Source organism: Tachyglossus aculeatus, chromosome 21 (genome assembly GCF_015852505.1).
Source record: "Tachyglossus aculeatus isolate mTacAcu1 chromosome 21, mTacAcu1.pri, whole genome shotgun sequence".
In the NCBI taxonomy this organism is placed as follows: Eukaryota; Metazoa; Chordata; class Mammalia; order Monotremata; family Tachyglossidae; genus Tachyglossus; species Tachyglossus aculeatus.
Window position 1 is genome coordinate 31,740,459 of NC_052086.1, and position 21,409 is coordinate 31,761,867.

The 21,409-nt window shown below is 41.1% G+C and overlaps 1 protein-coding gene across 13 annotated transcripts in view; it reads right to left on the reverse strand.

Annotated features, from left to right (window-relative positions):
• Window positions 1-786: 786 nt before the first annotated feature.
• RIMBP2 (RIMS binding protein 2) overlaps window positions 787-21,409 on the reverse strand; it is a 440,277-nt gene continuing 419,654 nt past the window's right edge. For 4 of the 13 annotated variants that reach the window (XM_038762562.1, XM_038762556.1, XM_038762555.1 and 1 more), the window contains 11 exons: window positions 19,542-19,700; window positions 16,556-17,299; window positions 14,925-15,042; window positions 10,549-10,701; window positions 8,164-8,348; window positions 7,739-7,907; window positions 6,671-6,736; window positions 5,219-5,322; window positions 4,327-4,398; window positions 3,623-3,754; window positions 787-1,473 (listed from right to left, as the gene is read on the reverse strand). In XM_038762562.1, coding sequence (XP_038618490.1) covers window positions 1,285-1,473; window positions 3,623-3,754; window positions 4,327-4,398; window positions 5,219-5,322; window positions 6,671-6,736; window positions 7,739-7,907; window positions 8,164-8,348; window positions 10,549-10,701; window positions 14,925-15,042; window positions 16,556-17,299; window positions 19,542-19,700 — 2,091 coding nt within the window. In that variant the 3' untranslated portion in view covers window positions 787-1,284. Of the gene's footprint in view, window positions 1,474-2,198; window positions 3,114-3,622; window positions 3,755-4,326; window positions 4,399-5,218; window positions 5,323-6,670; window positions 6,737-7,738; window positions 7,908-8,163; window positions 8,349-10,548; window positions 10,702-14,924; window positions 15,043-16,555; window positions 17,300-19,541; window positions 19,701-21,409 lie in introns of those variants that run through there. The other 9 variants (XM_038762567.1, XM_038762568.1, XM_038762561.1 and 6 more) reach the window with 8 other exon arrangements.

The following is a 21,409-nucleotide window of genomic DNA, read 5'->3' on the forward strand; positions in this document are numbered from 1 at the left end:
AAATCTAGCACACAGCATAATATTTTACAATAATTTACAGTCTAATTCTTTGAAGACACAATGGGGGAAAGCTTTGATCATTCAGTTATAAACCTTCCATAAATTACAAAAGAAAGGCAGTCTGAAAAGTATGTATAAACAGTAAAAACAATTTACAAGTGGACAAGAATTAGAAAAGAGTAACAGCCAAACATGTCTGCCACCAACTTGGAAATTCATTTCCATCAAGAGATGCCAATACTGAAAAGTGTGGAAAATTTTTACAGAGACTGAGAATTTCTTAGGGTGCTTTTTTCAGTGGCAACAACTTTTGTGTATAATGTATATGTGCATACACATTTTATATATTTATATATATATGTATATATATACACACACACACACACACACACAAAATGTTCCTCACTGCTGAGCCAACCTCCATGCATTTTACTCTGACATCAAAAACACATATGATAGAACTGAAAAGATAGAACTGCACAGCCACAAGACAGAACAGTTAAGGGAGCGACCATTACACTTTTCTGGCAGGTTGGAAAACTGAAACTTTACACCATTACCAGTAGCTTTATAATGCATTTTTGAATGGCTAGAAGTAGCTAAACAATTTCTTCTGGGGTAGTTTTCATAGAATCTGGCTCTTGCGTGTTTTCTAAGGTAGCTCGAATGTTTAAAAATTCACATTTTCAGACTCCCGTGGATTACAGACATTAATGGAGTCAACAACACATTACTTGATTTCCAACTATTGTTCAGTGTGAATGAAGACTGAATGCACAACACATACAAAGTGTACGCTGGATATTTATTAGACAGTACAAATCATTGTGCATTAATAAGGCAAAACATCAAGGCTGAATCAGTTAGGAATTTCAAGACCAGAGTTGGTGAAATTTGCGTATCATGAGGCAAGCATTTTGAAAAGGGAGAAAAAATTGATAATTTTATTGATCCCCTTATTCAATTGTGAATGGAAAACATACATTGACTGAAAGTACAAGTATGTTGTGGGCTACAAATAGCTTTTATCCACCAGATCCTTAATATCCCCTCACCATCGTCCCTTGGGAAAAACAAAGCTTATTAGCAACATGATCTGAAGAGCGAAAATTCCACTATTTTCAATTCTTGCCATTAATTAAAACAGACCAGTGCAAAAAGGAATCATTCTTACTGATGTCAGAAAGGGGAAATAGTCATAAGATTGTTTTAAGGAGTACTTGTAGAGTCATGAAAGCCCTAATTTGGAGTGGAAGCTTTCCGGGTTGTCCAGAAGTCTACGGGTCATTTCACTGCACCGAGTTTTTTCAGCAGTTTCTTGCCTTTGGAAAGCAGCCCCTTTTTCTTTTTCGAGGATATTTCCCTGCCTCTCCCAGGACTACCAGAACCCATAGATGACGTAGGTGACCCAGAATGGAGGTGGACTGTGGGGGATGGTGCTCTCCTTGATGTACCTGTACTCTCAGGAGGAACCTATTAGGTATATTGTTATAGTTTATTGGATGAAAGCCAACAACAGCATTTAAGTCGGTAACATCTTACTGTCTTTCCCATTTCCCACCCAACAAAAAAAGGGTAAGAGGATTGGTTCATTTCTTCTTTCAGTGATTTGAAAGCATGCCATAAATACATATCTCCCAGAAGTATGATTGTGAGAGATGGTTGAGTCATTCAAAACATATGTTTGGTGAGATCTTTAGTTCACGTTTAAAAGAATGATCTGATCTTTGGGGTGGGGAAAGGGGGTGATAATCAAACCCCAATTCATCAGAGTCTCTTGCAAGATTAAATAGGGATGTTGTAATTGGAGTAATAAACAGTAAAACAGACTCATCATCATCAGACTAGCAGTCTATATGAGCAAATAGATTCTGAATTACTCTACTGCTGTATTTAAAATACTCTATATACATATTTGAGAAGATGGCACACTGTTGAAAGAAAAAAACTAAAATGAACCTTAATTGCAATCAAAGAAAGCTTAAAGGCCCTTATTTTTTAGGTGTTTCATTTAGTGCTTCAACTGAGGAGGGTATCTTTTCAAGAACGCTGATGACAGTATTACAATATTTAAAATGTTATTTAATTCATCAGCAGTAGTTGAACAAAAGTGCTACCACTATAATGATCAAACATTGCAGTTAGCCATTTTTAAATAAAGTATATACTGTACGATGCCTGTTGGGGTCCGTCTTGAACCTCTTGTATATTAAGAACAAAAACGTGTAATTTGGGGGACTCGTTCATTAGGGAGTAAAGCAAAGGGGCTTCAAGCTTTCTTGGATTTAAAATCAAGGTCTAATTCTAATGGAAAACCATTTAGTTAAGCATCCCAAGGTACACCTGAAGATACCATATAGTTTAGCCTAATGCATTCATTTTGCGAGCTGCATGTTTCATGACACGTGTTATTGCATTGGTATACCAAAAATTATTCAACTTGATGTTCATATTTATTGTTTAATATTGTCCTCATTGGGTGTATGTATACAGTATAGAGAACTGTGTTTTTTGAAGGGAGCATGGACTCTTGAATAACTTAATGATCATTTGTAAAATACATTTCCAGGTATTTTAGGCAGGGATTTGAGGTTAATGGTATCCACAACCAACCTTCTTTTGTAAACTAATCTAATCCTACTTGTGAGGATTTTTTGTGCTTTTTTCCATTAATAAACTTTGTGCTTATCTCAGGATTGGCCAACAATGCAATATGCAGCTTCAGGTTTTAGAGCAATTAGACATTGGAACACTTCTCTGTGTAAACAGAAACATTTAGCTCAATAAGAAATATGTTCCAAATGTTGACCTCTGGCAGAGAGCAGAATATGTAATGGGAAGGGAGAATCTTGAATTGGCTTTTAAAGAGGATTTGTTTTGGTGGCACTTCAAATTCACCAAGTTTCACAACTGAGATATGATATTGTATCCTGATAGTTTTAGGGCCAATGATTTTTGGAGACATATTTCTTTTCTTTAAAATCCCATAGTTAAGCCTTAATTGCATTAGCTATTTAAGGTAGCTTAAATTGGTATCTTTACTGGTATCTTCAGTTGCTCACTTACGTGAAGGCTACATTGCCTTATTAAGGTGTGAAATGAACACTCTTCTTCTGTTTCCAAGCAGATGAGCAAAGAAATAAAAATATATATAAAATATATAATATTGAAAAACTTGCAGTGATGAAATAAAAGAAAAATGAAACACTAAACATGGATATAACCTATTTCAGAAAAATGTTAATGGGACGATGCTAACATCAGAAAAAAAATGGGGAAACCTAAAAGGACGGCCTAAGGTTACTCACCAGCTCTATCTATAGTTTCTATTCAAAGGAATAGCTATCGCCTCTCGCTCTGTTCAGTATGTACAGTTTGAGACTCAGTATTTAATGAGTAGAAGGCTGATGAAATTCATTAAATGGCGAAGCAAAAAAAAAGTGAATAAAAATTTGAGATTCGATATTAGGAAAATTTAGGGAAGAACCATGGAAGAACAGCACTGAAATGTTTCATGTTTTCCAACATATTTTAGTGATGAACAATGTCAGTGTGCAAATTGAGACCATCAAAATATGAAAAACTGGGACAAAAAATAAAAGTGTTCAATAGGATTGCTTACCCTTTTTGCCTTTGTACGCATGGGCGTATCCTGATAGCGGGTGGGTGCGTCAGAAAGATAGACTTCTACATCATCAGGCACTTCTTCAAGAAAGTTTGAAGGAACCAGACCTTTCTGTCCATTCAGTTCACCCTACAACATAGGGACACGGAAGAAAGTTAATGATTCTAGGCAACTGTTTCTTTTTCTCCAAGGAATGGAATGGGAGGGAACTAAGCAATGCCATTGATAAATTCATGGGAAATAGATTAGTAGAACAAAATGGGATGAGGACAAAAACCACAATGGTCTTGGGAAAAAGGACCTTGGTAGTGGATGCTATTGTGTACGGCCACACTTTGTAAAAAATAAAAAATAATAAATACACTATTGCATGACTTTCATATGTTTGTTGGCAAGTATAAGGTTCTAGACTGTGAGCCCAGTTTTGGGTAGGAACCATCTCTATATGTTGCCAACTTGTACTTCCCAAGTGCTTAGTACAGTGCTCTGCACACAATAAGTGCTCAATAAACAAGATTAAATGAATAAGGTTCTAAACCTGGATTACTTATTTACAAGAGTTCGTGTGCATGCCAAGAAGTAGAATTTGTGTGGTGAATTGTATTGAGAAAATAATGCGAAATTATCATCAGATAAGATGGGTCAGGGTCACATTTTCTGTGCCCCATTATCCCATGTCTTCTGGGATATCAAGAACTTACATAGTAAAATCCATCTTCATCAATTTCACCAAAGACTGTTATAATGTCTCCTGTACAAAATGTTAGTTCAGCCTGTAGAAATTGGAAAATAAAGGCATGTCAATTTTCTCATATGAAGTGGTATTTTGAGATATACAGCAAAATTGAAGCAGGACTAATATGTTGGCCTTAATAGGTGAGCAAAATTTGTGAAAATTCAGCGACCTGTTGCCAAAATCACCTGTCTTATAGAAACCTCCACAGTTGAAATAATAATGAGTTTATGCCGGCTGAAAGCAGCTCCAAATGGCATAGCCAATCCTTAAAATCAATCACCTGCCATGTGAAAGCCCCCGGAATATTTTCTAAAAACTTCAGGAAACCGCTTAATGGAGTAAGAGCTAGATGCCCTGCTTTTACTGGGTTATACTGAGTAAAAACAACGATGATAAGAAGGATCTATATCTATATCAGGGAGCCTTCACAGAGTAACGAACCTAGGAAGACCTGGCCAAACTGTCAATGAAGAAAAATGATGCAATCATAATCCTTTGTTGAAAATTAAGCTCTGGGCTCTTCCATGCTACCTACATATTATTCCTTTTATGGAGTATGATTCTGTAGTGTTGCTCTTAATCCAAGAAGATAACTAAATGACACTTAAAAGTGGAAAAAACAAGCGAGACATACCATAATGAGCTCCTTAGGTGGTAGGAGGCTCGAGATTTCATCTATGGGAATTATCCAATGGCCTTTGCATTACTAGGGCTCACCAAGAGTTGCCTCTGACATTCTTTTGAGAGACTCAAAACTCAGTTCATCTGGTCCCCTCCACCCACCCATCCACATGCAGTCATTGCATTAGAGAGGTAACCTTTTAAATAAAGGAACTGAAACCATGTTTTGTGAATACCTCTACATCAACATTAGGAGAGCTTTCTCTTGGGTCGTAATCGTAGAGAGCCACCATTCTCCTTGTAGACACACAATGCTGCCTGCCACTTCGTCGGTTCCTCTCTGTTCCAATCACAAGGGGAGGAGAGGAAAGCTATCATAAAGTTCTTTAGAAAAATCATGGTGAAGTTTTGCTTTTTCCTTTGTTATTTCCTCAACAGTGCAGCAGCCTCCTCCTATAGCAAGCTAGACAGGAGACCCAGGAGAACCTACCCGGACTGAATCAAACTATGATTCTAAAGCAGAGCGTGCACCATCAAAGGCAATTGGTTTTTTTATATATCCTTTTTATCAGTTGCCTTGGATTGTCTCGATTCCATACTAGCAGCAGTGGAAATATTTCTCCTGCAAATATTTTGGTGGGATGGGGTAAAGGAAATGGGATAACTTAGGAAAATCACAGACAAATGAGATGGCCAAATTCTTGTTCACAGCTGCCGTTTCCCCAGGGGAGCAAGCTGCTCTCGGTGTGAATAGCAGCCAGGGCAGCATTGCGGCCACTCCAGAACAGGCAGTCACATGGAAACTATCCAGGGCAAATGGTAAAAAGCAACGGAAATTGATTTCCATTGCTTTATTACGCAGCAGAATTACGTTTCGGTGATCTTCAAATGTACAGATCTCCTTGAAACAAGGAAAAAAGCAAAGCTAATGGTTTTCCCCAAGAGTTAGATGCAGTCTTTATCAAGTCGAACATTTACTGGGAAGTCTGGGGTATGCTTAATTTTAAAATTGAAGATGGAGGGTGGATGGTTCAATGAGAAGAGAAACATGCTTGTTAGTTTTACTTACAATAGAGACGGCTCGTCTGATGTAGTGAATAAGCATAGCATATGTTGCCACACAGAAATCTAGGTTTGGGAACAATCTTAAAATTCAAGCTCCAGAGGACCAGTTTTGGCATTTGAAGGGAGGGTGGGTGGGAGGTATGCTGGAAGAGGGGTTATACTCTCAGTCTCCAGAAGGAAGGAAGGGTGTGTAGTTTTCCTTTGATATCACCTAGCTATGTAATTAAGGAGATGTTCCATCTCTGAAGGCAAAGATGAGTTAATGTTATTTTATGAGCCACTTTTGGAGTGTGAGGCGAAGAGGAAACAGAGGGAGAAAGAAAGTGAACGTATGAATGGCAGGGGAATAGTCCCAAAACCACTATAGTTATCTCCACCCCCAACCAACCCCGCAACCCCTTAATGCAAATCAGATCACCTCAAGTTTATGTGCTTTGGGAAAGAGAGAGTCCCCTTGGCATATTTACTAGGGAGTTGATGAAACAAGGACGTAGTCATGATTGGATGCCAAGGATCTCTCATCCAAAGAAAAGAAAAAAAAATGCATTAAAAGTAAATCTAAACAGCTCAATGCATTTCACCTAATTATAGCGTGAATCAAGTTATGTGTTTTTGGCACAGACCTCGTTTAGACTTTCTGGATCTGCGGTGTACAGAGCGTGTGCTCTCTTTGAAACGGTCACAGTTGACTTCAGGTAAGGAATGCATAAATATAAAAGAGAGGAGAAGATATGAAGCTGTTCAAAGTTCTTAAATCTCAAGGATTTAATGTGGGCAAAGGATTAAGCAAACTATATTCATATTGAACACGGCATTGTAGGGGTAGATTTAAATTTGAGACAAAAGGGTTTAACACCGAAAAAGACCGGAGGTTCATTTTGTATTTTCATGCTTACACAAAATTGAACAAATTCTTGGAAGTGCAGAATTTTGGTGTTAAGCAGTTGGTCTGAATGAAAAACCCCATTTATAAACTAAACTTGGAATATTTAATTTGAATAATTGGTTATAAACAATATTTCTTTCAGTAGTGTTTTGTGGGGGGGATTAAGGAGTTAATGTGATTAGATTTCATCCTTACATTCAAAAAAGACAAGTTTCTGATGTAAGTCATTTTCTTGAACTGGGAAATGGCTCTGCTCACAGAGAACTGGTTTAGGACAGCTATTCAGTCGAATTGGTTGAAGATAGAAGAATGATCACTGAGAAACTCCTATCTAAATGAAACTGGAGAAGCTTCTGTAGTCAACATTTTGAAGAATGAAAGGTATAACCCTTTGCCATCATCCATTTCCACTGATGGCAGGTAGTACGATAATGTATAAAGAATAAAAGCATATCAAACAAGGTATCATCCTTTTATGCTTTGTCGCTGTGGGACTGTCAGTTACCAAGCAATATAGCACTGCATTCTTCCATGCCGAGGGATTGTCTGTGCCCAGAAATATTTCGGTAAGATGGCAGAGAGGACTCAAAGAGAGGTCTTTATACCCAAGCAGCCTAAATGTCGAAGATTTTCAGAAAAAAAAAATATAACATTTGAAATGTAATCAAGTGCTGGCACAGAGTGGATTCCCCCAAAGCACTAGATTGCTCTAAAATCCATATGCATCTGCTCTGTAATAGGAAAGCCATAACAAGCACAGCCAAGATATCAGCCTCAAATTATGCGGCAAAACATTGTCTCTTACCAATTTTTTCCACGGGTGTATTCAAAGGGAGAAAGCCTTGTTTAAGAAGCTGATCCATCATTTCTTCATCATCTGCTTGGATTTCAGAGACCATGTTACAAGGAATAAGGCCAAGTCTTGCACAGGTTTCCCCACGGTAGAATCCATCAGCATCTTTATCACCGTAAACCTAATACACCATTTAAGAACCAACACATTATCATCAGTCAAGGTGGCCACATTTGTTCGACTAACGGACATCAATTTAGTATCAGGCCTTGTCCATTTACTCAAGGACAGTCCTAAGGATATTCAGCTGATTTATCCCTTGGAGTTTATAAACCCATGTTAAAGCTTCTCATGGTTCTCCAGAGAAGTAGTACCATGAAGGACATCTTGCCATCCGGACCAGCACTAAGCATGACAGTTAGCCATTTTTCTCCCACCTTAATGATCTGTCCCTCCTTAAATGGCAGCTCCTCCTCAGCAGCATCTGGATTGGGGGACATTGTGAGTGGATCATAGTCAAAGAGAGCAACAAATATTCGGGTGGAAATGTCCTCAGCACCAGGGTCTGTTTCAGACTCTTCGTAAACATCCGGAGACAGGCGGTCCCGACTGCAGTATCCATCTATAAATACATTGCACACAGATAAACTACTCATTGAGTCCTGCCACCTCCTGATCTGTTTTTATTGAGAAATGCATCTCTGCGGCTTTGTGAGAGAGAACAGTCAAAACAAAAATGGGTCAGCTGACTGATTTCAGTAGGCATTTCATTTGTATTTTGACCTTTAAATTTAAAAAAATAAACACCATGCAAGTAGAGCATCATCCCAAGTACACAAACATGCACCCAGGTAGATGAAATTAAAGAAGCTTAAAAAACTGGAAAAAAGGGTCTTCAAATAATTGGTTAACTACTCCAGATAAATAAAAGAAGCATGCAGAGGGAAATGTAAAACTGTGCAAATGACTAGGTGGTGACAAGCCATAGAAGGAGGGATGAAAAATATATTCCTCTGGTGTGTATTAAAACATAAGGCAATGCATCCACAGCTACTGTGCCCGAAAAATGCATTTTATAATATTTCCTGGCAATCTGTCATATCCTTCACAATATAAAAGATAAAGCACATGGAATATTAAAAGGTGCATTTTGGGGATTAATCAAAATTGGATGACTAATTAGTTAAAACACTTATTGAAGTAGTTTTAACAATGAGATGGGTTTGGCATAAAACTGGGCTGTGAAAAATGATTTTCCAGTTGTTCAGTTTTCACCTAAACATTTATTCCCGAGCCAATTAAAAATAACTAACTCAGTCTTGGGGCTGTTCATTTTGTAACTGCAGAAAAACCTACAAAAACACCCAACAATTGCAAACAGTGATAGTGGTTAGGTTTAGGTGAACCCTAGGGAAATGGAGCTCCGAGCACCAGAAAAGGGCTGAGTGGACAAATTCAAGATAAAAAAAGAAAGGCAGGGAAGGCAAAAAACCCAGCCAAGGAAGTCGTGTCCTAGCACAGAGCACAGAAAGTGGAGAAGAGAGAACCCAGGAAGACAAAAGAGGAGAGGAAATGGGCACAAAACACAATGGTTTCTCCCGAAGAGGCTTTAAGCTTTTTTTTTTTTTTTCATTTATCAAATGAATTCAGTTCAAAATCTCATTTTACTCACATAAACTGGTTTTAAAGACAGTGAGCTAGCTAATCTAGTTATACCAACTCTGTTTTCAGAACATTTAGAGCTCCAACAACAGTTCATGGCCATTTTCAAATTTAATGTTTTATAGTTTGTCCTGCAAATACGAAAGATTATGGAATATTGGTTTCCTACTAAAGTTGGCGTCACCGGTTGCTTTAACATTTTACATTGGCTTCTATTTGCTTTATTGAAGGAGTCAACACAAGTTCTGACCAATTTTCCCCATTGCCTGTGAAACTGACCATCATGGAACAAGCTATGAAAATTTAGGAGTTTGTGCAGCAAATACCATTATTTCTGTGATGATAGAGGCAGACCAGTTTTAGCAATAGAGTGGGACAGGCAGTTTTGGATTCAGCTACTTGAATTAGAATTTATGACATGAATTTGGTTCAAGTTCCTGTGCTAGGATGTTTTTAGCTTTGGGAAGATGACTGGTTCAAGCCACAGGCCAGCAACTGCTCCTACACTTTGGCTTCTGTGAGCTTCCCTGGTAGTGGAAGCTGACTTTGTCATTACAGAGAAATTCAGCACTAACAGTCTTCCTCGACTAAGCCTTCATTTCCTCTTTTCCCATGCAGCATCTGTGATGACCTGATTTGCTCCTTTTATTCACCCCTCCCTCAAGCCCGCAACAGTTATGTCCCATACCTGTACTTTATTTTTTTATACTGTCTGTCTCCCCCTCTAGACTGTGAGCTCGTTATGAGCAGGGAATGTGTCTACCAAATCTGTTGTAATGTACTCTCCCAAGCACTTACTACAGTGCTCTGCACACTCTAAGTGCTCAATAAATATGATTGATTGATTGTTTGATTACAGGCTTAATGGTTCTAAGTAGCCCTGGAGGCAGCTTCTCAGAAGTTCATGTACTGCAGTATTCTCTGGTTCTTTTCAGCCTCGAAAGTTCATTGCAATCGTTACTGGGAGTGGGTCATTTGCTCTCTTCCTCCTCACGGAGAAAGACTGGGGGAAACTTACCAACACTGCTTCAGTTTTGGCTCAAGCGTAAATTCTCCTCATATTCCGCCATTGCATGCAATGTTGTCACAGACATGGAGTTTATTAACACGCAATTCTAAAATGCGTCTTTGGCACAAAGGATGAAGAAGTTTTGGCATACCGTATCTAAGGTCAGAGGCCATGGCTCGCTGGAGAGGCCGTTTCTGGTGTCCACCCATGCTGCGATAATAAGCTTCTTCTTTTACAGGTGAAATATTTCCCTCACTACCTGACCGAGACCGACCGCCTTCACTGTTACTGTCCATTGTAATTTCTACGAAAAGAAAGGGAATGATCTATTAAACATACTTTAAAAGCTTCTGCTGTCGGGGAGGACTGAGGACCGTGGAGAATGGGAGGGGGGTGAAGGGGAGGAGGGGACAGGGGAATTTCCTTTTAAAAAGGGCCCGTCTTCACATTTTAAATTCTGTCCAGTCTTTCAGGTACTGTCTACACATTTCCAAGCTTCTCTGCAATCCTAGAATGGATGTTGAAACCCGACATAACTGCGAATAAGTAGGATACTATGGATCTCCGGTACTATATTCCTCCAAACAGCTTGTTAAATTTGATCTTTTCTTTTTTCTACAAATAAACTAATCTAATCAGTCTCTTTGGCATAGACATCAAAGAACCAGAAATAAGTTTAATGATGGGTAATTTGAAAAAAAAAAAAAAACTTCCCTCCAAAACCCCCCACCCCAGCTATCACAATTAAATGTGGCCTTGAAGTAACTTGTTACAGTTTGGAGGCCCTTCTCTATTAGTGACACCCCCTGGATTTAGTTCGCTATGGTGTTGGAATTCTTGTCATTTTAAAATATGTAGGCCAATAACTGGCAATATCCACGAGTGCCAGCTAACATCCAAAGACAGTTTCCCTTAATTGTCGTTGCTAGGTACCGGATCTTCAGCAGAATCCACTGGTATGCTCTAACTCCAATGAAAACTGGTATTGATATATTACTGATGTACCAATTTTATCATACACATTAATATTACATTTCCTCAGGGAATTGACTTAAAATAAGAGTACTCAACTCAGTAATGAATTCAGCATACTTATTTAACAAAATAAAATCACCTGACATGGTCCTCTGATTTGTTGTCTCTATTTGCATCAATGCCTAATGGTATTTACATTTTTAAGTTAATTGTTTTTACATATCTAGTCTCTGTATGGCCTAATGGAAGGAACACAGGCCTGGGTATCAGAGGACCTGGGTTCTAATCCCAGCTCTGCCACTTGTCTGCTGTGTGAGTTTGGACAAGTCACTCAACTTCTTTGGGTCTCAGTTCCCTCATCTACAAAATAGGGATTTAATACCTGTTCTTCCTCCTACATAGACTCTGAGTCCAATGGGGGACCTAATTATCTTGTATTTATCCCAGTGCTTAGTACAGTGCTCAACACATAGTAAACACTTAATAAATACCAAAATTATTATTATTATTAATAGGCTATGAAAAATTCCACATCCAAAAAAAAATTCCTTAGTAAAGTTCTGGTAGCATTTCTTCTATACTCTAAGTTTGTTGGTGGTAGGGAACATGTCTTCCAACTCTGTTAATATTGTACCCTCCCAAGCATTTAGAACAATGCTGTGCACAGTAAGCACTCAATAAATACGATTGATTGAATTCCACTTTCTCGCTTTCTGTAAATCGAGATGGTTCTTTGATATAGGCTTTGCTTCACCATACAGTTGGTGTGCATACTCTTTAAATATATTCAGTAACCAAATACTCTCAGTACATTCCTCATTCATGAGGAGCAGCGGGACCTAATGAAAAAAGCACAGGCCTAATCCTAGATCCACCATTTGCCTGTTGTGTGAACTTGGCAAGTCGCTTCACTGCTCTCTGCCTCAGTTTTCTCCTCTGTAAAACGGGCACTCAATCCCTGTTCTCCCTTTTTTCACTTGGACTGGGAGCCCCATGTGGTCCAGGGACTGTGTCTGACTTGGTTTAACTCGTAACTACCCCAGCGCGTAGAACAATGCCTGGCACAAAGTAAATGCTTAACAAATACCACAACAACAATAATAATAATGGTACTCTGCATTATGGATACCAGACTAGTAGGAAGTCTGGGAATATTCTTCCAACAGTGTGTATCTCCCTGGATACAACATGATGTGCTGTTGGAAGAACTTAAAGGCCAACCACACGGCACAGTCAAGGTGCCTGTGCTATTCCTTAATGTGGGGCTCCATCAGGGTTGTAACCACCACCTTATAGGGAACCAAGTACAGTCCATCTACTCATCAAATGTTCTGCTAAATCTTACAAGCAGGACTGCACCTCTAGCCTTTGGAACATTTACCCTTTCAATTCTTATGTGTGACCTCTTTTGGTAGACACAGTCCAATTCGATTATGGAATTGCCTAGGAATTCCTTGGCCTGACATCATTACCCACAGTGTGATCTTTATACATGGGCGGTTTGATTCTACGTCCCCTTCGAGAGCTCCATCCATTTTCAGGTGTTTGTTTCTTTTAAAAGGGTGGCAGCATTGCTTCTGAGACTGTGCTTTCAAAGCGAGGCTGCAGAGATTTAGTTGCTTCCAACTTCATCGTCAGAGTATTTTTGAAGTACTCATAGAGTAAGGTAAGCAAATTCACCCAGCCAAGGTGGGGGGATTCAAGTGCATCTGGTTATTCTAGATTTATAAGCCGATCATCTTTTTCACCTGGTATACTGTGCTCTGCACACAGAAAAAGCTCAATAAATACCACTACTTGATTGATTAAGGAAATCATTCAACAGATCTTGCTAGTGGGCAGCCCTTTTTCAAACATTCCCTGCTACAGTGAACATCAAACAGAATTCAGTAGCCATCTTTAGCCAAAAGTAAAGATTCTTAACTGTGTCGAGCCCTGCTGAATCCTTCACTATGCCCGATGATTGTTTGAATGCCCTAGCTTTGATAGGTCACTTAAATATACCTACACAAATTTTAAGTCATGTCCACACACAGATAATTCTCTGTTAGACTGGCGTATCCTCTTCTTAGACAGCAAGCCCCGTGTGAAACAGGTGCTGTGTACAAATAGGTTATATTGTGTCTACCTCAGCACTTAGCAAAGAGCAACCTCTTACCAAATATCACAGTCTTCATTATTATTGTTGTTATTGTTATCAGGAGTGTGGATCATTTTTCATTAAATGAAAGTAACAGCTGAGTTTTAATAAAGGTCCCAAGATCTGATGAGAGGTCTGCTGTTGGAAGTTGAATCACTGAATCATCTACAAAATTGGAAGTGCAGGACCTGGGGACTGCTCTAACTGCATAAGTAAAGATGAAAACTGGTTTAACGTTTCTAATGGAGTTGAAATTCTATGGCTGAATTTTGGTGATTAAAGGCTTATGGTGTCTTCTGATCAGATGCTCCAAAGGCATCTTTCAATCACTGTATCAGTCTGCATTGTAGAAACAGAACACTGCTATTCCAGTTAATTATTTTGCCTTTTGAAATCTTGCTAGGAGTTAACTTTGCCATGGCAGAGTCTACAGGTGTGAGGAATGGCGGGGTGTGTGTGGGGTGTGTGTGTGGGTATGCATGAATAAGAGAGCGAGTGCGCATGCACGCACTCTTTAGGGGAAAAAAAAACTTCTTGTGCTGAATGCCTGGATTCCATTATCTTATGGAGACTGCTTTTTGGAATGTTTGGAAGATCACCCCTTGGCTTTAGGCCATGATTTCATCAGAATGAAGCCAGCTAGTCATAGAGACAGTGCATTTCAACCTGGCCACTCCCACACATTCCTTTGAGTAATATTGATTTAGAGGTGCTCAAATGATAACTTCCCTTGAACCACCTCAATTCCAAAAAGTTGTTAAGAGAATGGAAACTGAATGCGGGATGATGAGCGATGAAAGGAGGGATGGCTAGATGAATGGAGGGGAGCACAGATTTGAAGTTTCGCCACCATAACTTACAAAATATTGCTCTTTTGGAGGCTTTATGTTTTAGTTTTTATCAGCCAAGATCTAAATGGTTTCTTCATGACAGCTAATTTGAGAATCTGAATCAGCAATTCGTTTTTCTAGGTAAACGTGTTCAATTTATCTGAAGAGTTTATTATTTCAGGCAACTCTCAATTATTCAAAGACCGATTATCTAACTGGCTTGTCAATTTTTTCAGTGCCTCTTTTTTCATTTTCCTCCCGATGCCTATTTCTTAACCACCTCTCGGCTTCTTAGTGCCTCACTGGAAGGAGGGCAATGGAAGGGAGCAGAGGGAAAATTCTAATCTGGCAAATGTTCCTGCTTGGTAAGCAGCTCTAATGAAAGTTTGGTCAGGGAGAAGTTGAAAGCTAAACATGAGGCTTTGAGGACTGTCAGTGGATTTGCTTGATCTGGGTTGCCCCTGTCCTCTTTTATCATGAATAATTGAGGTCTGTTGCCATTTTTTTCTTGTATCTGTTAAAGGAACCAAGATCCACTCTGAAGTTAGAAAGAACAGAAATTCACCAATCAGGCCAACTAACCAATGGACGGGACCATCATTGGCCGGGGCCTCTGAGGTCCTGCACTGCCATGAGATAACCTTCGACCCGTGGGATCCACCCTATCAGCCCGTCCGGCAGACGCTGGATTTCCTAAAAGCTAAAAACAAAAACAACAACAACAAAGTCAGAAGTTACGTTGTCTTCTGGGTACAAAGCGGTTTTAAAATCAATTCAGTTCCGAAGCACAAGCACTAAAGGCAACTAAACTTAGCTTTTAACTGAAAGGTTAGCTGAAGAACCTGCAAGAGAAATGTGCGGCTTCTCCTGAGAAAACCATTTTGCAGAGCCTAATTTTGTCACGTGAAAACAGAGAATCACTTAGGATAAATAATTGCCCTCCTGCTCTGACCTATGCTAATAGGTTTAAAGAATCTATATGATAGCACTGGAGGCTTGAAAACCCTGCTTTATACATGTGAAAGTAAGTCCCTCTTCTGTTCATTTTGTCCTTGAAGCTCTCAACTCTCGCCCTAAGATGTTGTTTCACCCTTGTCCACATTTCAGAACTTCCTTGAAAATTAGTCTCTCCAACTTTCTTAGCTAAAAGTTTTCCACGATGTGAATTTTCAATTATGAAAAAGACTGAGACAGTTCTAATGTAGTCCTAGTTTACGGAATACATTTGTGGAACCCCCAATAACTCCTAGATGGGTTTGCTCTTAATTGAGATTAAAAGTATAGATTGGTTCAAGACAAAAAAAAAGCCACCTCTCTTGGCCCCTAAGAGGTTTAAAATGTACATTGAATATATGACATTGGCTAAATTGTACACCCCAAAGCACAGAAGCTGTGCCTCCTTTTGTACAAATCTCGCAGAATTTGTATTTTCGTCCCCTTAGGCTGGTGGAGACACTTGGTGGGAATGTGGAAGGTTAAGGACTCTTGTTCCATGCCTTCTTGTGGACATGTTTGGGAAGTGTAAATGTTCTGCCCCGGGAAGGGAAGGGTCTGGTGAGTGGAAGGATGTGGGACAGAGGGAGGAAAGCCTACTTATATGTCCACGAGAGGTGCGGAAAAGATGATCCGAAACACATGGAGATGGTTGAAGATCTTGATCAAGGCTCTATTCTCCAGGCACCAATACACTGCCATTTGAGCGCAGGTGGGAAGATGGTTTATGGACCAGAAACAAGGGCTGACAATGGAAAAACTCATTCTGCAATCATGAGAAAGACACTCTAGAAACCATATGAGTATATGGACCTGCCAGGATATTTTCATTTAAACCAGTGCAAACTAGCTAAACGCTTTCGTCAATAATTACAATGGATTAATTATAACATAAGCACTTTAAACACAATGGAAGCCAAACTTTCCGATAATTATAGTTCAGCTAACCCTTAATTAAAATTTAGATTCAGTTGTCCTTTAATAAAAGCAGCCATTATCGTAACTTATTCTGTGGATCATTACTGTAAGCAAATTAAAGAGAGTTTTAGCTGGTTAAAACCCAAAATATAAGCAATGTGGCTTGATAAATCAAAAAATGTATGAAGAACTAAAGAGAGAACTAGTGGAGAGATCCCAACGGTGGATACCGAGAAAATGAATGAAAGGAAACAATTGATTTGGCAAAAGCAGATGAAAGAAGGAAGTTTTATTTCACACACCACGTAATCTTCTGCCTCTCTGGGAGGTGATTTTGCAAGTGGGACAGCTGCCCTCCTGTCTGTTATTTTTACAGTGGTCTTCCGGGCACACACCATCTCTTTGGTAGTGGAGAGCTCTCTCCTAGTGTATTTCTGGGGGTGGGGCCTTTCACGGCTACGTCTGGCTTCATCGTCCTGGCCAACTTCGGAGGGAACGGGGAAATCTCCGAAGTCTTCTTCTACGCTGCTCTGGCGGGTAAGAGTTCTTCTCCGGCTCAGCAAAAGCCTCTGGCTTTTCTTACACGAGCAGTGATTCGACCCCTTACAGCCGTTTGGCGCCGGACCGGACGAAGTCATACTGTGAACATTCCTGAAACTAAACCTGGTTTCTTCCTCCTCACTTCCACAGTCGAGCCCGCTGTCTGGGCTCCTGCTGAGAGATCTACAGAACTTGCACCCCTTATCCTCAGAGACCAAACCCTCTCCCCGGGCCGCAGTTCCTGAAGTTCTGTGCTTGCCCGGAGACCAGAAACCCCGCAGGGATGTATCTTCAATGCCGACCCTAGGGGATCTGGGCTGCCTAACTATTGCAGCTCTCCTTCTGTCGGAAATCCCTAAGCCCTGTCTGTGCAGGAGTTCGGAATAGTCTCCATCCTCTTCGGCCACTTCTGGAATACTGAAAAGTTTTTTACTGTGATGGGTCTGTGGGGGGTATTCAGGCTGTTCCGAGAAAGCTGCCTCAGTGGTCTTACTGTGATAGCTCTCCTTAAGAATGTGTGATGTTAAAAATTGGTATAGAGAAAAAATAGTATGTGATAAGAAATAAAATGGGGTTGAGGGGAGGGGGAAGGGGAAGGAAAGAAAAAATAAAGACAGGATTAGTCTCAGAGGCAATGGCAAATATAAGGCATGCGGTTTACTTGGTGAAGGGGAAATGCCATGCTCTGAATGGGACTCTGTGAAAACAAAAACGTGGTTCAAAAATGGGTGTCGGAGAAACAGCGGGTTACAGAATGGAGAGTTGTGACATTAACTAAAAACCATGCAGCTAAAAGAAAGATGTGAGTGCAAGGAAACCAGTCCAGTTGGGTTGAATTATGAAGTAGGACTGTGGCAACTTCTCCAGAGCCTGGAGAAGTGGAGGGATCCAAGTTACTGGTCTCCGTGAGTGCCAGCCTAGGGCAGTGATGATCCATCAGGAGTGATGGGGCCTGCTGCTACCATTTGGATCTGTGACCTTTGGGCATTTGGTATTCGCCCCACAGCACTTATGTACATATCTATAAATTATTTGTATTTATGTTTGTCTTCACCTGAGCTGCTGTGAATCCAATTCTTCCTTAAAACAGCCAAACTCTTTTCCTGGGCCACAGACAAATGGCATCCATACATACCAGATGGAGATAAGAAATAACACGGTGAAGATGAGTGGCTGAAGAAAGCTTCCTGTGTAGCTTCTTCTTAGATATATGAGAGTGAAAAATGGAGGAATCTTTTTTTTGTGTGTGTGGGAGGAAGTCCAGCCCAAGCTCTATGTGGTAAGGGGATTCTAGAGGGAGTTGGGTCCCCCGTACCTCCACATGGGAGGGAAGGCTTCCTGAGTCCACGCGTGGTAACCTGAACTTGGTGTTCAGAGAAAAGGAGAGAAAACGTTATCAGTGAACTTCCTCTCTGGGTCTCCTAACCATTTTCCCTGAGAGAGAGAGAGAGAGGGTGACTATTCCCTTGTCAACAGAATTGAGGGTAAGGATCATGTTTGCTATTTCTATTGCACTCTCCCAAGTGCTTAATAAAGTGCTGTGCACAGGAAATGCTGAATAAATGTTACTATTAGATTGTGCACAGTTTATCACAGAGGTTCCTTGGCTAGCTAGGCAAGTGTACTTTCAGAGATGCAAAAAGGATGGAAAGAGCCTCATGGGAAATAGAGAAAACTTGCCAGATTCCATTTGCATGGCAGTTGCACAAATGGGTATTTCATCTAGCAAAACTAAAGGATTCTGTCAAGTATGTTGGGAATCAACCCGATGTGAATGAAAGAGTTTTCAGTTGGTCACTGAGATTCAGAGATAGCTATATCTGAATCCCGTTGGCTTTGCAATCTGGTATGTGTCCAGCAGTGAGAGTTTCAAGGAGGTTGGGAAGGTGGAAGTTTGTATTTGTCATATAAAGATGGGCCAAATTAATAGAAAAAGAGGTTTGGTTCTCAAGATGGCCAACTGTTAGCTGGCAGCTCAAAACAGGAAAGCCCATTTTGAAAAGAGCACGAGATAGCATAACTTTAGATGGTGTCAAGAAATGTGAGCTGGGGTTTAAAGTTCACTGAAGAAGAAATGACCAGGGCTGCAATGGTGTTGTTTTGCAAGGGGATTGGGCACATTCTTTAGCTGCATGGGGTGGTGTGGGGAGGGTAATGCATTGTCAAAGGAAAGTCACAGAGCCTTGGTGAAGAGAACTTGAGTCAGCCTGTACCTATGCAAGTTGTCACCAAGTAGGCGGTCAGATTTGGATGCTGGCTTCCTGCCCGTATTCAAACTGCATGGTCCCAAGCTCCTTTCAGGCCCAAGCGTCTCCCTGGGCTTTTGGGAAATTGGACCCTTGACCTCTAGCAGAGTGAAACCATTGAGTCTCCCTCCATTTGGGATGACACTCGGGTCCCCAAAGCTCTCGCGGGCTTTCTTCAGGTCAATATCACCAAACCTCAGCCGGTCAACAGAGAGCCTTCCCCTCCGTCCCCCTAGTTCCGTCACTCCCCTCCCGTGGGGATGAGGAGGGAGAGAGAGAGGAGGAGAGTTGCGGGTCACTCATGATGCAGATGTGCAAGTAAGAGGGAAGCGAATCCAAATCCACATGCTTCCAATGGCAGTTTAGGGACCACTTGGAACCATGCTGTCCAAAGCGGATTAATCCAACGAACAACAGAAAGAAAAGTCCGTTTCAACAAAGGAGCCGCAGTGGAAATGGAAGCCCGGGTCGTCTGCCCCCACCCGCCCCCCGGCCTGCCTACCTTGAGGGCATTGTGGGAGGTGCCGCTCAGACGCCTACGCCCTCCATCCTCCAGTTGCATCTCGGAATACAGCTCTTCCTCATCCTCTTCCATGATGTCTGACAGATCGGAGCCCCTGCTGCTTTCTGTGGGATATTCCTCCCCGTGGCAGTAGTGCGACTGGAATAGCAGAGAATATTTACTGGAGAAGGGACTTCACAGAGAGCAAAGCTGAAGAAACAAGGGCTTCTCCCTGCCACCGGCACCTATCTCAATCAATCAACTTGTTGATGTCGATCAAAGGCATTTATTGAGCTCTTACTGTGTGCAGAGCACAGTACTTAGCCCTTGGGAGAGTACAACAGAGTTAGAAGATTGATTATTCATCGATGGTATTTATTGAGTAATTAGTGTGTGCACAGCACTGTACTAAGCACTTGGGAGAGTACAAAACAGGATTGATGGAACTTATTGAGTGCCTGAATGCTAGGGGGAGTATCAGAATTTTTTTTAATGGTATTTGTTAAGTGCTTGCTATGTGCCAGGCAATGTACTAAGTGCTAGGGTAGATGCAAGCTAATCATGTTGGACAAGTCCCCGTCCCACATGGGGCTCACAGTCTTAATCCCCATTGTACAGATGAGGTAACTGAGGCACAGAGAAGTGAAGTGAACTAATATTCCCGATCCCTGACTTTTCAAGGAAGCAATGTGGCCTAATGGAAGGAGCCCAGGACTGAGACTCGAGAGGCCACGATTCCAATCCTAACTCTGCCACTTGCCTGCTGTGTGACCTAAGGCAAGTCATTTAACTTCTCTGTGCCTCAATTTTGTCATCTGTAAAATGGGGATTAAAGACCAGTCCTCTCTTCTCCCTTAGACGTGAGTCCCATGTGAGACAGAGACTGTAAGGGATCTACTTGTATCATATTTAACCAGTGCTTAGCACATAATAAGTGCCTTAACAAATACCACAATTATTATTATTTACAATCTAAAGGGGGATATACAAACGGAGACATCCAAAGTGCATAGAGCATGGTGTCCTTCTGCAGGAACCAGAACATTCAAACAGCAGACATTCACCTTCCTTTGCCTTTTTGCCTTTTCCAACTGATGACGTGTTTTCTACATTTGGACCCTGGCTCTCCTTGTTCTGTAAGACCAGAGGCAAGAGAAAGGCAGCTGGAAGGATCAGGGGCAGAAGGTGCCTTCTGTGGCCCCTAGAAAGCATCCCCTAGCTGCGGTAAAGCCCCCCTGGCTGCGGGGCCACAGAGTGAAGCTTTGTTTTCACCTGAGCACATCTGGTTGGAGACTGAGGAACCTTGTTCTCAGTCAACTTGTACTTCCCAAGGACTTAGTACAGTGCTCTGCACACAGTAAGCGCTCAATAGATATGATTGATTGATTGTCCAGCGTGTGTTCCCAGCCACTGCCACCATGAGACAAAAGTGAGCGGGCCAAGCTTAAGAGACCTGGTTTTCCTCATGAAGTTGGACATTAAAGCTGCCTGGACATCACCATCCTCTAGACTGTAAGTTCCTGATGGGCAGGGGACGTGTCTACCCAATATGTTGTATTGTACTCTCTCAAGTACACAGTAAGCTCTGCACACAGTAAGCGCTCAATAACTACTGTGGATTGATTGATCTCCTGTATTTTCAAAACTGGTTACCATGTGGGCTTCTAGACTGTGAGCCCATTGTTGGGTAGGGACCGTCTCTATATGTTGCCAACTTGTACTTCCCAAGTGCTTAGTACAGGGCTCTGCACACAGTAAGCACTCAATAAATACGATTGATTGATTGATTGATTGATTGGGGAGTGGGTGAGGGGCTGGGGCTGGAGAGGGGGTCTGGGGAATGGGTGGGAGACTCGGGTTGGGGAGGG